This window comes from Muntiacus reevesi, chromosome 4 (assembly GCF_963930625.1).
Source record: "Muntiacus reevesi chromosome 4, mMunRee1.1, whole genome shotgun sequence".
In the NCBI taxonomy this organism is placed as follows: Eukaryota; Metazoa; Chordata; class Mammalia; order Artiodactyla; family Cervidae; genus Muntiacus; species Muntiacus reevesi.
In genome coordinates, this window is record NC_089252.1 from 166,081,919 (window position 1) to 166,097,638 (window position 15,720).

The following is a 15,720-nucleotide window of genomic DNA, read 5'->3' on the forward strand; positions in this document are numbered from 1 at the left end:
GCTTTGTTTTTCACTAATACTGTATCAACGTTCTGTGAAAGTGATGCCTCGCAGAACACACAGATTTGGAAAATGCCGGTCTAACACCGTGGTAATGGTTAACACCTATTAAGCGTTAATTATCTGGTATGCGTAGTGGTAAATTCTTTCCATGAACTAACTCCTTTAGTTTTTGTACCAACAACTATGAGATAGATATTATTATTCTTATTTTGGTTGTGAAAATACTTAGTTAAGGAATTTATCCAAAGTCATATAGACAGTAGGCGAGAAGCCAGATTTTAAACCAAGCCATCTAATCCGAAGGTCAACACTTATTCCTTTGTTCATTATCTAAACATGTCACAAGACCAAGGTCCATGGAGGACTTGCAGCTGTTGGACCCATTGAAATTCCCCTCAATCATCTCATGAATGGATGGGCCTCTCATATACTCCAGGAACAACAAAACATCCAAGTGACTGAACACTTTTCAGGCTCATAGTCATTGAGCCCTTATACATGCCAGCCATGGGAGCAGGCTTTTCACATGCATAGTGCATATGACAGAAGAAAAAGTCGAGGCAGGGGATCCAGAAACTCACGCAAGATGACTCAATTAGAAGCCAAGAGAGCCTGGACTCAATCCAAACAGTCTGACTCGGGAGTAAGTCTGGAGTCTGTGTTCTTAGTCGTAGTGCTGCCCCCTCAACTTCTGAATCAGTGTGAACAATCTCTCCAGGCCGAGTAGTGTAACTGTGTATCTGTATTAAATATACATAAAATATCTATTTATTTTTAATCCATTTATTGGTATGAGTGACTCCTCTTCAAAATTATACAGTCATCATTGCTACCACTGAGTCATACTTTTGGAGACAGAATATTTTGGAAGTGAAGGTGTGAGCAAAAAGATAACTTGGAGAACTCAGGAGGAGGAATCAGGCTAGGTGAGGAAGCGACCTCACAAACTTGCTCTGGAACTAAGACAAGAATGCAGGTCAGACAAGAATAGGGTTCAATCCATTCAGGATCGAATCTGAGGAGGTTCAGAGTGATGGACGGATGTTTTATCTCCCTCATAAATAAAAGGTGAATGGATTATATTTTATGTTTTGCTTACCCCTTAGCAATATAATAGTGAATGTAAAGATGTTAGATAAAGGCAATTTGGTGTTTGAATTTTTACTCTACCATTAAACACAAATTTAATGTAACTTCTGTCCTTCATCATCTACAAAATGGGGATAGACATACCAACATCCCCAATTTGTCCTGAAGAACAGTTGAAATAATGTTGTATTTGGTGCTACAGAAAATAGGTGTTAACTTTTGTTATGGGCAGCTATTATTTTATTATAACATTGCTTTGTTTTCCTGTTCTGTAGTCTCAACTTGAAAATGTTAACTTGCTATTTTTCATTCTGCTATTTCATTTTTCTTCTCATAAAGTACAGCATGGTAGATTCCAACAATATTAAGACATCTGTGTTTCAGCAGTGGTGATGTTGTACAGTAAAGTGACTTTTAAAAAGCACATTAGAAATAATAGATTTGAAGTGACTTTATTCTATGCAGGAATTCATCAAATACATCTTATCTAAACTGTTTACCCTGACCATTTGACTTGGTTTTGAAGAAGGATTTTTTAAAAGTAAAACAAATCACTTACTTAAAGATCATTCAAACAGCTGTGCCTTGAATTTTTTGAATAAGTTGAATCTATATTTATATGGAGAGAAAAATAGTAATGTTTTCTAGTTGGTTGCAGCTGTCATTAAGTGAAACAAGGTTGGTAGAGGTAGGGCCTCTCTTATCCCTTGCATTGTATCAAGGTACTTTGTTTGGAAACCTTTAATTTTTTTTCTGTTCATAATTTATGTACAGTGAACAGTATTTTAATATAATAAATGCAAATTTATGTGTTAAGGTGTCATAGGAAGCTGTAAATGTGCCATGATTATAGTGGAAAAACAGTGGGTTCACATACTTAAGATTTTTATTATTATTATTATTTTTTGCAGGATGAGTAAGAGATACTTACAGAAAGCAACAAAAGGAAAACTGCTAATAATAATATTTATTGTAACCTTGTGGGGGAAAGTTGTATCCAGTGCAAACCATCATAAAGGTAAGCGCTTCTCATTTCTTCCTTGCTGCCTATGGAAGGAAACTCTCTTTAATACAGACTATTGTGTTCTGCCTTTACTGGTGAGTTATTTTTGCTAAATATGGGTCTGCCCATTACAATTCTTTTCAAGTGAAGATGCAGAGAGACTTATTCCTAATATGGTTTTGAAAGGGAATGAATGAGTATTAAAATGTTTCTGAGATTACTGTCACTTCTGCACATAATATTCAAAGAGTACAGAATCGTGACTCTGCTTTCTTCTTACCATTTCCATTTTTAAGATGTTAAAATGTTGAGTTGACAGGCAACAAAGATGAGTTTCAACGTGTAATTATCCAATAATGAAAGCATCTTTAATGATACTTATCTTAATAATATGTATACATGGGAATTTCCTTTCAGTACTTTTTGTAGGTCTTATTTCTTCATGCCAGAGTATATCTTTGGCCACTATTTGGGTTTTACCATTAGTGTGATATTAAGTGGGCTTAATCCTGACATGAAACGGGGAGGGAGGATATGTGTTTTATATATGTGTGTTAAGCTTGATAGCTCAAAATTATGCCTCTTTCTATTCTCTTTCCTGAGCATGAGACTCAGCATAGTGAATAAATACCTTTTCCCAAATGAATTAAAATGGGCTATTTCTGGACTGTTCCTACCATAATTAAGTATTCATAACCTGAAAAGTCAATTTAGATTTTTCTGTGGAATATGATTTTACAATCTAGTTATTTTTCCTCTGTAACGTCCACAGATTAGCAACTTACTTTCTTATTTTTGATTAGAGTTAAGACTGCCTTGAATTTTGTAACACTTAAAATAGTTACACATGTGCATTTAATTAGCATTACATGGAAGAAGTATGCCAGGGAGGGGAAAGATGTGGTGTGAACACTTATAAACACTTATAAATCTTTCCCCCCTGTGTTTAAAACAAACAAATGTCATCTTTCAAAATATGAATTTTATAAAAAACTTATTCATATTTCACAATCCTGTTTTTGCCCCACTGTGCATGTTTTCTTCTTTTCCTTAGTATAGCACACAGATCCACAAATAAAGTTTTAAATTTTTAAAATAAGTATTACTGGTATAATAGATGTTAAGGAGGATGTTATTAACATGCCTCCAAATTGGCTACAGTGAGCCAAACTGAAGAATAATGTAGCCTTAAATTGTTGTTGTTCATCAGTCCTGTCCAACTCTGAGACCCCATGGACTGCAGCATGCCAGGCTTCTCTGTCCTTCACCATCTCCTTGAGGTTGCTCAAACTCATGTCCATTGAGTTGGTGATGCCATTCAACCATCTTGTCCTCTGTCGTCCCCTTCTCCCACCTTTAATCCTTCCCAGTATCAAGGTCTTTTCTAATGAGTCAGCTCTTCCCATCAGGTGGCCAATGTATTGGAGCTTCAGCTTCAGCATCAGTCCTTCCAATGAATATTCAGGATTAATTTCCTTTAGGATGGACTGGTTTGATCTTGCAGTCCAAGGGACTCCCAAGAGTCTTCTCTAGCACTATAGTTCAAAAGTATCGATTCTTTGGTGCTCAGCATTCTTTATGGTCCAACTGTCACATTCATACATGACTACTGAAAAAACCATAGCTTTGACTATATGGACCTTTTTTGGCCAAGTAATGTCTCTGCTTTTTAATATGCTGTATAATTTGGTCATAGTTTTTCTTCCAAGGAACAAGCATCTTTTAACTTCATGGTTGCAGTTACCATCTGCAGTGATTTCGGAGCCCAAGAAAATAAAGTCTGTCACTGCTTCCATTGTTTCCCCATCTATTTGCCATGAAGTGATTGGACCAGATGCCATGATCTTAGGTTTTGAATGTTGAGTTTTAAGCCAGCTCTTTCATGTTCCTCTTTCACCTTCATCAAGAGGCTCTTTAGTTCCTCTTCACTTTCTGCCATAAGGGTGTTTTCATCTGCATCTCTGAGGTTATTGATATTTTCTTCCTGCAATCTTGATTCCATCTTGTGCTTCATCCAGCCTGGTACTTTGCATGATGTACTCTGCATGTAAGTTAAATAAGCAGGGTGACAGTATACAACCTTGATGTACTCCTTTTCCAATTTTGAACCAGTCCTTTGTTCCATGTCTAGTTATAACTGCAGCCTTTAACACTCACCTTTTAAAAAGGGGCAAACTGCTGGGGCCAGGCCCCCTGGTTTGAACTTCCTTAGAGAAGACACATCATCCATATGGTCCCCGTGGATGGTCATCCCAGTGTACCTTCCCAGTCTATAAAAATAGAATTGAGAGAAATGGGAGCGATTCATAGTAATTGTGAGGGTCAGTCCAGCAAAACAAAGGTTCCTAATAAGGATGTTTTCTCATCTCCAAAGCCAAGTGGTGGGGTCTCTAAGAGAATCAATTGTAAGGACTGCTCCATAGTGGATACTGCATACAGTTTTTAGAGCTGCTTTTAAGAACTTTTAAGTTGTGCTATGTTCTGTGCTAACCTCAAAACAAAGATCTTTTCTTACTTTTTGCCAAAAAAAAAAAGAATATTTCTTGAACATATGAGATTTTACATCGACTCAGAGAACCTACTCAAAGTGCCAAACCCAGTACAATATAGAAATGACTTTTGGATTGTTTTGCTGATCCATTTCCACGCTACAAAGATTATTTTGAAGGAAGAATTTAGGAAAAATTTCTCTTCCTCTTTCCCCTTTTACTTTCTTTCTTCCTTTTATATTTTCCATGCAAAGGTTCCTTTTGTTTTAACTATTTTGCATCTAATAAGTATGATTTACATATTATTTGACACATATGTAGTATTTTGATTAATGTACATAATATTTAGGGCATATTCTTAAAAGAACACAAGTGTGCTCACCACCCAATTGAGACATGTAACATTTCTAATTCTCTTGAACATGTGTCTTCCACTCTCATTTCATTTCTTTGCCTCCTAATTCCTATTCTTAATTCTGTGTTTATAATTCCTTTGCTTTTATTTATGATTTTACCATGTATTTGTGTATATCCAAATGACATGCTGCTGAATTCTGTTATTGATTTATATAATAATATTATACTGTTTTTCTGTAATTTGCTACTTTGCCCAACAGTATATTTGTGACATTCATTATATTTAATGGTAAGTACCTGTGGTTAATATTATTACTCTTATTTAATGTTGCTCTGTATTTTGTTGGGCTTCCCAGATAGCTCAGCTGGTAAAGAATCCTCCTGCAATACAGGAGACCCCAGTTTTACTCCTGGGTCAGGAAATTCCCCTGGAAAAGGGATAGGCTACCCACTCCAATATTCTTGGACTTCCCTAGTGGCTCAGCTGGTAAAGCATCTGCCTGTAATACAAGAGACCTGAGTTCAATCCCTGGGTTGGGAAGATCCCCTGGAGAAGGGCATGGCAGCCCACTCCAGTGTTCTTGCTGGGATAATCCCCTTGGATAGAGGAACCTGGTGGTTACGGTCCATACATGAATATTTTGTGTTCTTCCTGTCGTTGTGAACTAAGTTTATATGAATATTTTTGTGTTTCTTTCCTGTTGCACATGTGCAAGAGTATCTCAAGGGCACATTTCAATGAGCAGAATTCTAGGTCATGGGGTATTGCATGCCTTCAGTCTTGCCAGATTCTGTCAAAAGGGTTTTCAAAGTAGTACTGAGAAAGTTTTTCAATTATTTCTTTTTTATTGAGGTGTAGTTGATTTATAATACTAGATTAGTTTCTGGTATATAACCCAGCGATTCCAAATTTTTATGAATTATATTCCATTTAATGTTATTATAAAATGTTAGCTACATTCCCTGTGCTGTACACTATATCCTTATGGCTTATTTTATACATAATAGTTTGTGTCTCTTAATTCCCAACCCTTATTTTTACCCTCCTCTTTTCCTATCCCCACTACTGATCACTAATTTGTTCTCTATATCTAAGAGATTGTTTCTGTTTTACCATATTCATTTGTTATTTTAATAATGTACAATGTTTGTCTTTCTCTCTGACATATTTCACTATGCACAACACCCTCCAGGTCTACCCGTGTTGTTGCAAATGGCACAATTTCATCCGTTTTTATGGCTCTGTAGTATTCCATTGTGCATACATACCACATCATCTTTATACATTCATCTCTCTGTGGATATTTATGTTGCTTTCATATCTTGCCCGTTGTAAACGGTGCTGCAATGAACATTCAAGAGCATGTATCCTTTCAAATTATAGTTTTCTCTGGCTACATTGGTAAAATACCCTGGAGTGGAATGGCTACATCATATGATAGATCTATTTTTCCATTTTGGGGGGAGATTCCATCCTGTTTTCCATAGTGCACACCAGTTTACATTCCCCTTCCTACCAACAGTGTACAAAGGTTGTTTTTTCTCCACATCCTTGGGAACATTTATTATTTGTGATCATTTTTATGATAGCCATTTTGACAGGTGTGAGGTGATATCTCACTGTGATTTCAGTTTGCATATCCATGATGATTAGTGAGGTTCATCTTTTCTTATGCCACTTGGCCATCTGTGTGTGGCCATTTTCCTTCAGAAAAATGTCTATTCACTTATGCCCATTTTTTGATCAAATTGTATTTTTTTAAGTTGTATGAGCTGTTTATATATTTTGAATATTAACCCCTTATCTATCATATCACTTGCAAATGATTTTGCCCATGTAGTAGGTTGTCTTCAGTTCTGCTGATGGCTTCCATCGCTGTGCAAAAGCTTTAGGTTTAATTAGGTCCCATTTGTTTATTTTTTATTTTGTGTCCATTGCTCTTTAAGAGAGATTTGGAAATATATTGCTATGATTTATGTCAAAGAGTATTCTGTCTATGTTTCCTTCTAGGAGTTTTACAGTTTCAGATCTTACATTTAGTCTTTGATCCATTTTGAGTTTATTTTTATGTATGGTGTGAGAAAAAGTTCTAATTCTGTTCCTTTACTTGTAGCCGTCCAGTTTTCCCACCGCTTATTGAAGAGATTATTTTTTCTTCGTGACATACGCTCGCCTCTTTTGTCATAGATTAGTGACCATAAGGTGCATGGGTTTATTTCTGGGCTCTTTATTCTGTTCCATTGATACATGTCTGTTTTTGTGCCAGTACCATCCTAATTTGATGGCTATAGCTTTGTGGCATAGTCTTAAATCAGGAAGTGTGACACCTCTAGTTCTGTTATTCTTATTCAAGATTCCTTTGGCTATTCAGGGTCTTTTGTGTTTCAATACAAATTTTAGAATTATTCATTCTAGTTGCATAAAAAAAAAAAATCAAAACACCCAGCAGCACACTCCTCTCTTGTCATCTAAGCTGTATGCTCTTGAGATTCCCCCTAAGAGGGCTGCCTATGTCCTTCTGTTGTGGCAGATTGACTATGTAGGCAGTCTGGTGGGTTTTGTTGGCTCCTGGCCCAGATGATTATCAGACCCTGCCTTGCTAGTGGGGCCTGATCAGGAGGCAGCTGATTGCAGAACCCCAGGATGCCCTGAGGCTAATGTTAGCTCACTAGTGGTTGGAGTCAGAGTCCGGAAGACTCTGGGACTGTCATACCCACTACTGGTGAATGAATCCGAATCCTGGAGTTAGTGCCAGACTACTGGCAGGTAGTGAGATCAGTCCTAGAGCCTGGCTTCAGGGTCCAGGGATCCCAGAGCTGGTGTCAGATCATTGGTGGACAGGAGTCTGGTTCTTGACACAGTTGCATGTGTGGTCCATGGGGTCCTGAAGCTTGTGTTGGCCTGCTAGTTGCAGAGCTGGGTCCCCACTGGTCCCAGAGTAGGGTCTGGCCTGCTGTGGTGGACTAGGTCCTCAGGCTGAAGAATTGTGATTTTCTTACACCTGCTGTCTGCCCCATCATGGATTAGGTTGGTCTTGAGGCTTGTGCAGGGTTCCTGGTGGGAGGAGCTGGTGCTGGCCTACTGGTGGTGGAGCTGGGTCTTGGCCTTCTGGTACTGTGGACTCAGGAGTCTAGAGGTGGCTGTGAACTCAGGAAGTTTTTAGGCAATCTGTTTGCTGATGGGTGGGGCTGTGTTCCCAACCAGTTAGTTGTTTAGCCTGAGGTTTCCAGCACTGGAACAACAGGGGATTAAATGGTTGGATGGCATCACTGACTCGATGAACATGTGTTTGAGCAAGTACTGGGAGTTGGTGATGGACAGGGAAGCCTGGTGTGCTGCAGTCCATGGAGTCTCAGAGTTGGATGTGACTGAGCGACTGAACTGAACTTCCAGCACTGATGTCTACAAGCTATTGGATGGGGCCAGGTCTTGGCATTAATGAGCCAGAGGGAGGATCCCATGGTGGCAGCTGCCAGCAGCAGTGTCCTTGTGGTAGAAAGTTCCCATACATGGCTACTGTTAATATCTATGTCCCCAGGGTGAATTGCAGCCAGTCCCTGCCTCTCCAGGCAACTCTGCTAGGTCTAGCTCCGGCTTCTGTCAAATTACTACTTCTGCACTGGGTGCCAGAACATGTGGAATTTGTGTGGGCTCTTTAAGAGTGAGGGCTCTATCTCCCACAGACCACATGGCTTTCATCATAGGTTAGGTTTAGGGCAAAGGAGGCCTGTTTGCTTATTTTCATTTTTTATTGTGAGATATTTAATAAGAAATCTGTCTCTGTTACTTTGCCAACAAAGGTCTGTCTAGTCAAGGCTATGGTTTTTCCAGTGGTCATGTATGGGTGTGAGAGTTGGAGTATAAAGAAAACTGAGCGCTGAAGAATTGATGCTTTTGAACTGTGGTGTTGGAGAAGACTCTTGAGAGTCCCTTGGACTGCAAGGAGATCCAACCAGTCCATCCTAAAGGAGATCAGTTCTGAGTGTTCCTTGGAAGTACTGATGCTGAAACTGAAACTCCAATACTTAGGCCACCTGATGTGAAGAGCTGACTCATTGGAAAAGACCCTGATGCTGGGAAAGATTGAGGGCAGGAGGAGAAGGGGACGACAGAGGATGAGATGTGTATCACCAACTCAATGGACATGGGTTAGGGTGGACTCCGGGAGTTGGTGATGGACAGGGAGGCCTGATGTGCTGCGATTCATGGGGTCGCAAAGAGTCAGGCACGACTGAGCAACTGAACTGAACTGATGAAAAAGATACCTCGAATATGAGACTAAAGAGATATTGAGAGGGTAGGGTAAAAAAATAAAGTTTCTTATATTCATCTTTGTCAATATCTAGTTAATGTTTTGAGGTTCAAAACTGAAATATAATTAGTTATGAATTCTAAGTATAAATCATGTATCTGTAGGAATAGATTGTCAAACACTGTTTTCTCTCGATAAAAAAAAAAAAAAAGAAAGAAATCTGTCTCTGATCCAGAGCACTTTGTGTGAGCATTCAAGGTAAAAGGAATACAGAAGAATATTAAAAATCTAACAGCTCTATTCTAAGAGCTTTGTAGACACTAACTCATTTAATCCTTATGACAATCTATAAGGTAGGTACTATTATTTAACCTATTATATAGACCAGAAACTGTGGCAAATAAAAGTTAAATAATTTGACCCAAGTTGCCTCACTAGTAACTGTTGGGAGAATTCAAATCTAGGAAATCTCATCCCATGTGACATGATAAATATCTGGTAGTGAATTTCTTTGTATTATTTGGGATTTAGTTGACTTCCTGAATCTGTGGATTGGTGTCTTTCATGACCTTTGAAAGAATTTCAGATACTATGTCTTGAGATATTCCTTCTATATCTCTCCTGAGCTAGAATTGTGGTTAGATATATGTCAGCTTCCCCTCTCTATTCTGAATGTATTTCAGTCTCTTATATTTCACACCTTCAGGTCTTTCTGTGCTATATTCTGTGGTATTATTCAAATCTTTTTTTCCTACCAAACTAATTATGTGTTCTCTTTGGTCTAATCTGCTCTTTCATATATTTATTGAGTCTAAATTTCATCTATTTCATGCTACTAAAAACTCTTTTTTCTTACAAATTGGCTTGGTTTTTTATATAATTTGTTCTTTATTTGCTCAGTTTATATTTCTTTTTATATATTATATACAAATGTCACATGTATATAAAATTTGATGTTTCTGTTTTATGAAACTTTTGCAATTTCCTCCTTATGACTCTTACTCATAGTACTTTATTTTAGGGTTTTGTGATTTTAAAATTTTGTGAACTAATGTTTATTGGAATCATATTTGTGAGAGTTTTTAAGGCCTATATTTAGAATTCATTCTTCCAGAGTTGATTTGCAGATGCCATGTGTCTTAGGTAAGCTTCTCTAAAATCAGAGCCAAGTCAGGAATTCTTATTTATGTGATTTATGGAAAGAATACTCTCAGGAGATGGAGAGCAAGTGCAGCAGGATAGAGTTGGAGACAAAAGTTGAGCACAAATAGAGTCTCAGCTGGAGAATAGCCTGGTCAAGTCCTTCAGACAGCTCAAAAACATAAATTGCTCCACAGAGTGGATCCCGCCCTGAGGTGAGATAAAGAACCTCTTCTGCACTTGTGTCCATTTGGCATTGACTGTTGGCATATTACACATGGCATGGAGTAGCCCTCCTGGGGAAGTGGCTTCTCCTCAGCAGATGGTAGAGCTGTGAACACGGGGTGGGGGGGGGGGGCTCCCTGGGGGCTCAGAGGTTAAAGCCTCTGCCTGCCTGCAACCCAGGGAGACCTGGGATCGATCCCTGAGTCAGGAAGATCCCCTGGAGAAGGAAATGGCAACCCACTCCAGTACTCTTGCCTGGAAAATCCCATGGATGGAGGAGCCTGGTGGGCTACAGTCCACGGGGTCACAAAGAGTCGGACACGACTGAGCGACTTCACTTTCTTTACCATTCACAGCAAGTGTGGGTAAGGTGCACTGCTGATAAAAAGGATCTTGGTAATGAACCAACAACTACATGTCACTGCAGTCCACTTCTTTTACCCCTCAGATCTGTTTGCTTCTTATTTAAACTTACTCTGTCCAAGCAAAGTGTATCAAAGGTTCTGGTTAGTTACACTTTCCAAGAACACCTACTTGAGGAGAAATTGTGTGGCCATCAGTAATGCAGTTGATACCAAGGCCTTAGCTGATACTCATTATCTGCCCAATTCCCTAGCCATTAGATTCCTATCTCCTTCCTATTCAGCTAGAAGGCTTACCTTGATGATTTACCCAGACCTCACAGCTGAGGCCTCACACTCAATATGCCAGCAAGTTTGGAAAACTCAGCAGTGGCCACAGGACTGGAAAAGATAAGTTTTCATTCTAGTCCCAAAGAAAGGCAATGTCAAAGAATTCTCAAACTACCGCACAATTGCACTCATCTCACACGCTAGTATTCTTGCCTGAAGAATCCCAGGGATGGGGGAGCGTGGTGGGCTGCCGTCTATGGGTTTGCACAGAGTCGGACACGACTGAAGTGATTTAGCAGCAGCAGCAGCAGCAGCATACACTAGTAAAGCAATGCTTAAAATTCTCCAAGCCAGGCTTCAGCAATACGTGACCCGTGAACTTCAGGATGTTCAAGCTGGTTTGATCAAATTGCCAACATCCACTGGATCATTGAAAAAGCAAGAGTTCCAGAAAAACATCTATTTCTGCTTTATTGACTATGCCAAAGCCTTTGATTGTGTGGATCACAATAAACTGTGGAAAATTCTGAAAGAGATGGGAATACCAGACAACCTGACCTGCCTCTTGAGAAACCTGTATGCTGGTCAGGAAGCAACAGTTAGAATGGGACATGGAACAACAGACTGGTTCCAAATAGGAGAAGGAGTACGTCAAGGCTGTATATTGTCACCCTGCTTATTTAACTTATATGCAGAGTACATCATGAGAAGTGATGGACTGGAGGAAGCACAAGCTGGAATCAAGATTGCTGGGAGAAATATCAATAACCTCAGATGCAGATGATACCACCCTTAAGGCAGAAAGTGAAGAAGAACTAAAGAGCCTCTTTATGAAAGTGAAAGAGGAGAGTGAAAAAGTTGGCTTAAAGCTCAACATACAGAAAACTAAGATCATGGCATCTGGTCCCATCACTTCATGGCAAATAGATGGGGAAACAGTCGAAGCAGTGGCTGACTTTATTTTTGGGGGCTCCCAAATCACTGCAGATGGTAATTGCAGCCATGAAATTAAAAGACGCTTACTCCTTGGAAGGAAAGTTATGACCAACCTAGACAGCATATTAAAAAGCAGAAACATTACTTTGCCAGCAAAGGTCTGTCTAATCAAGGCTATGGTTTTTCTAGTTAGCATGTCTGGATGTGAGTTGGACTATAAAGAAAGATGAGATCCGAAGAATTGATGCTTTTGAACTGTGGTGTTGGAGAAGACTCTTGAGAGTCCCTTGGACTGCAAGGAGATCCAACCAGTCTATCCTAAAGGAGATCAGTCCTGGGTGTTCATTGAAAGGACTGATATTGAGACTGGAACACCAGTACTTTGGCTGCCTGATGTAAAGAGCTGACTCATTGGAAAACACCCTGATGCTGGGAAAGATTGAGGGTATGAGGAGAAGGGGGCGACAGAGGATGGGATGGTTGGATGGCATCACTGACTCGATGGACATGGGTTTGGGTGGATTCCGGGAGTTGATGATAGACAGGGAGGCCTGCGTGCTGCGGTTCATGGGCTCACAGAGAGTCAGACACGACTGAGCGAGTGAACCGAACTGAACACAGCTGAGGGTTCTAAGCTTTGTGTTATCATGCTCTTAATTCTGGGGTTGTTGTACTTACAAACTTAAAAATTTATAGTTGTAACTGGGCATTGGGGTTGCCAGAAATACGTTAGGGGACTATTTGAGGGCCTAACCTATTTTCTTCTGTCCTGGTATGTAGCAACTACCCTCATTCTTGTGACCCTTGAGGTCATTAGCCTCATCACTATTTAACTCCCTTTTTTTTCTTGCTTGTCTATGGGGCTGTTGTTTTCAGTTGCTCAGTTGTGTCCGTCTCTTTGCAACCCCATGAACTGCAGCACACCAGGCGTCTCTGTCCCTCACCATCTCCCAGAGTTTGCCCAAGTTCATGTCCATTGAATCGCTGATGCCATTCAGTTATCTCTTCCTCTGTCACCCTCTTCTCCTTCTGCCTTCAATGTTTCCCAACATCAGAGATTTTTTCCAATGAGTTAGCTGTTTGCATCAGGTGGCCACAGTGTTGGAGCTTCAGCATCAGTCCTTTCATTGAGTGTTCAGGGTTGATTTCCTTCAGGGTCTACTGGTTTGATCTCCTTGCAGTCCAAGGGACTCTCAAGAGTCCTATTTGGCGCTGAGTAGGCAGCGACTGAAGCTGTATCTAAACATAGTAGGACTCTTATTGTTCCCCCTTGTACACACTTTCCCTTCTGGGAACCAGGGTTGCTAGACTCATAGAGTCTGTTGGTAGTTTTCACAGGAATATTTTAGACAGAATAATTCTGATGGAAAATTTGTTTTACTCAATCATTTTCGACTACCCACAATAAGGACTGAGAATATAGAAGTACATATAAAAGGCAAAAATTTTGTACTTGTGGAGTTTTTATCTAAGAGGTGGCAAGATAGAATAAAAGGGAAAACAGTTTTATAGTATAAATGCTATGGAAAAAAGAAAGGACGAAAGAGATATGAGAATTGCTCAAGAGGGTTTGTAGTTTTAAACAAGGCCTTTGGGTAAGACCTAAAGTTTCCAGTGGAACTAGCCATGAAAATATCTGAAGGAAGGATGTTCCAGGCAGAACAGTAAATAAGTATGAACGCTTTCAAATAGGAGCATGCCTGGAGAATGAGGAGCAGCAAGGCTGCTGCGTGTGGAGCAGAAATGTAAGGAGGAGAGTGGTGAGAGAAGAGATCATACAGAACAGGTAAGTGTAGGGGATGGAACAACAAAATAAATAGCTCTTCCAAATACCAGTGCCATAGCACTGTGTTCTCAAGAGCAACCAGTTGGAGAATAGCTTTACTCTGTTTTTTGAACACAATGTAGAAACACTGTAGAAATCTAGAGCATTTGTATTCGAAAAATGAGTAAAATCAGAAAATGTCGTCACCTGCTTAATAAAGTGTTCTGAGCTTTGGGCACTAAAAGTCCCTCACACACAGACACATCTCCACAGATATTCTGTCCTGAATTCTCACAGTTTTTTCAGGCTGGGCATTTTGGGAAGGGTGTAGTGATTAACTCAGAGCATTGTGGCAGTGAATCAAACAGTATAAACACTGTTTCTGCTTGGGAGAAATTGCATTAGGTATAGCTTCAGATAGTGAAGATCATAGAGGAAATATTTCAGTTTAGGATGCCAAGTTCCCAATAGAAAAACATAGTCGTTAATCTTAGAAGATCGTTTTCTTGCCTTTTCTTCCTTTACCCATCATATCCAAACTACATCTAGATAGAATGAATTGTCATTGAATGTTTGAGTTGGAAAGTGATCTGTATTAAGTGTGAGATATACACAGATGAGAGTTAAACATACACACATTTTTTTTAAAGTTCATTTGATTATATGTTATCCTTCAGTGTCATATTAGGTGATTACTAATCTGAGTTGGAACTTTTGATAAAATGAAATTTTTTCAGAAAAAAGTTAAACTGTGATTTTCAGCCTAAAGCCTACGTGAGAGAGCAGCCATTTAGGTTTTTTCCTTTGGTATTTCTTGATTTATTTGCTGGTTCATTTGATAGTTTATTCATTTCTCCAACCAGTTACCCAGTAAACAAACAAACAAATAATATATATATATATATATATTCATTAAAACAAATTTTGTTTTAATTCCAAAATAATAAATATTTACTAGTGACAGTACTTTGGCCACCTGGCACTAAGAGCTGACTCATTGGAAAAGACCCTGATTGGGAAAGGTTGAAGGCAAGAAGAGAAGGGGGCAACAAAGGACAAGATTGTTGGATAGCATCTCTGCCTCAATAGACATGAGTTTGATCAAGCTCTGGGAGATAGTAAAGGACAGGGAAGCCTGGCATGCTGTAGTCCATGGGGTCACAAAGAGTTGGACACAACTGAGTGACTGAACAACAACAATAATTGGAATTTAAAAAATACAGATAAGCAAAAGAGGCAGAAATAGAAGTCATTCATAATTTCATGTTCCAAAATAACCACTGTTACCCTTTCAAAAACAGTATAAAATTTTGTGACCTCCTTTTCTCACTTTGAAATATACAAAATACATATTGAGTATTTGTTAAGTGTTGGGTTTTAGGTCAGGTTAATAAGTGACCAGCACAAGCTTGGTCCATGCTCTGTGGAACTTACAAAATAGTAGGTGTGAAAAACATTAATTTGATAATTGAGCAAATAGGTATTTAATTATAAATTGTATTAAAGTATTTAGAGATATTCAGAATAAGAGTATATAAAGTACAAAATGGGTGGAAGGCAATCAGGAAAGTCTTTTCTAGGGAAGAGACATTTGAATTAAGGTCTAAATGGAGAGTAGGAGCTGGCATCCAGGTAGGATCGGTAGCCTGTGCAGAGGTGCTAAAACACGAAGGAAGAGAATGCTCTGGAGCAAAAACAAGATCACTGTGTCCCAAGGGCATAAAGCAAGGAGGATGGTGTGTGCAGTTAAAAAGGTCATGTGGCTGGAGCAGACCCTTTGGGGTCATATTCAGTTAAAATTGTTTGATCTAATTTAGCTAGAATGTTA

General features: G+C 39.2%; 1 protein-coding gene across 1 annotated transcript in view; it reads left to right on the plus strand.

Moving 5' to 3' along the window:
- Positions 1-15,720, plus strand: part of TAFA2 (TAFA chemokine like family member 2) — a 522,785-nt gene that overhangs the window by 362,376 nt on the left and 144,689 nt on the right. The window contains exon 2 of the mRNA XM_065932190.1: positions 2,004-2,110. Within this exon, the coding sequence (XP_065788262.1) occupies positions 2,005-2,110 (106 nt within the window). The 5' untranslated portion in view covers position 2,004. The remainder of the gene's footprint in view (positions 1-2,003; positions 2,111-15,720) is intronic.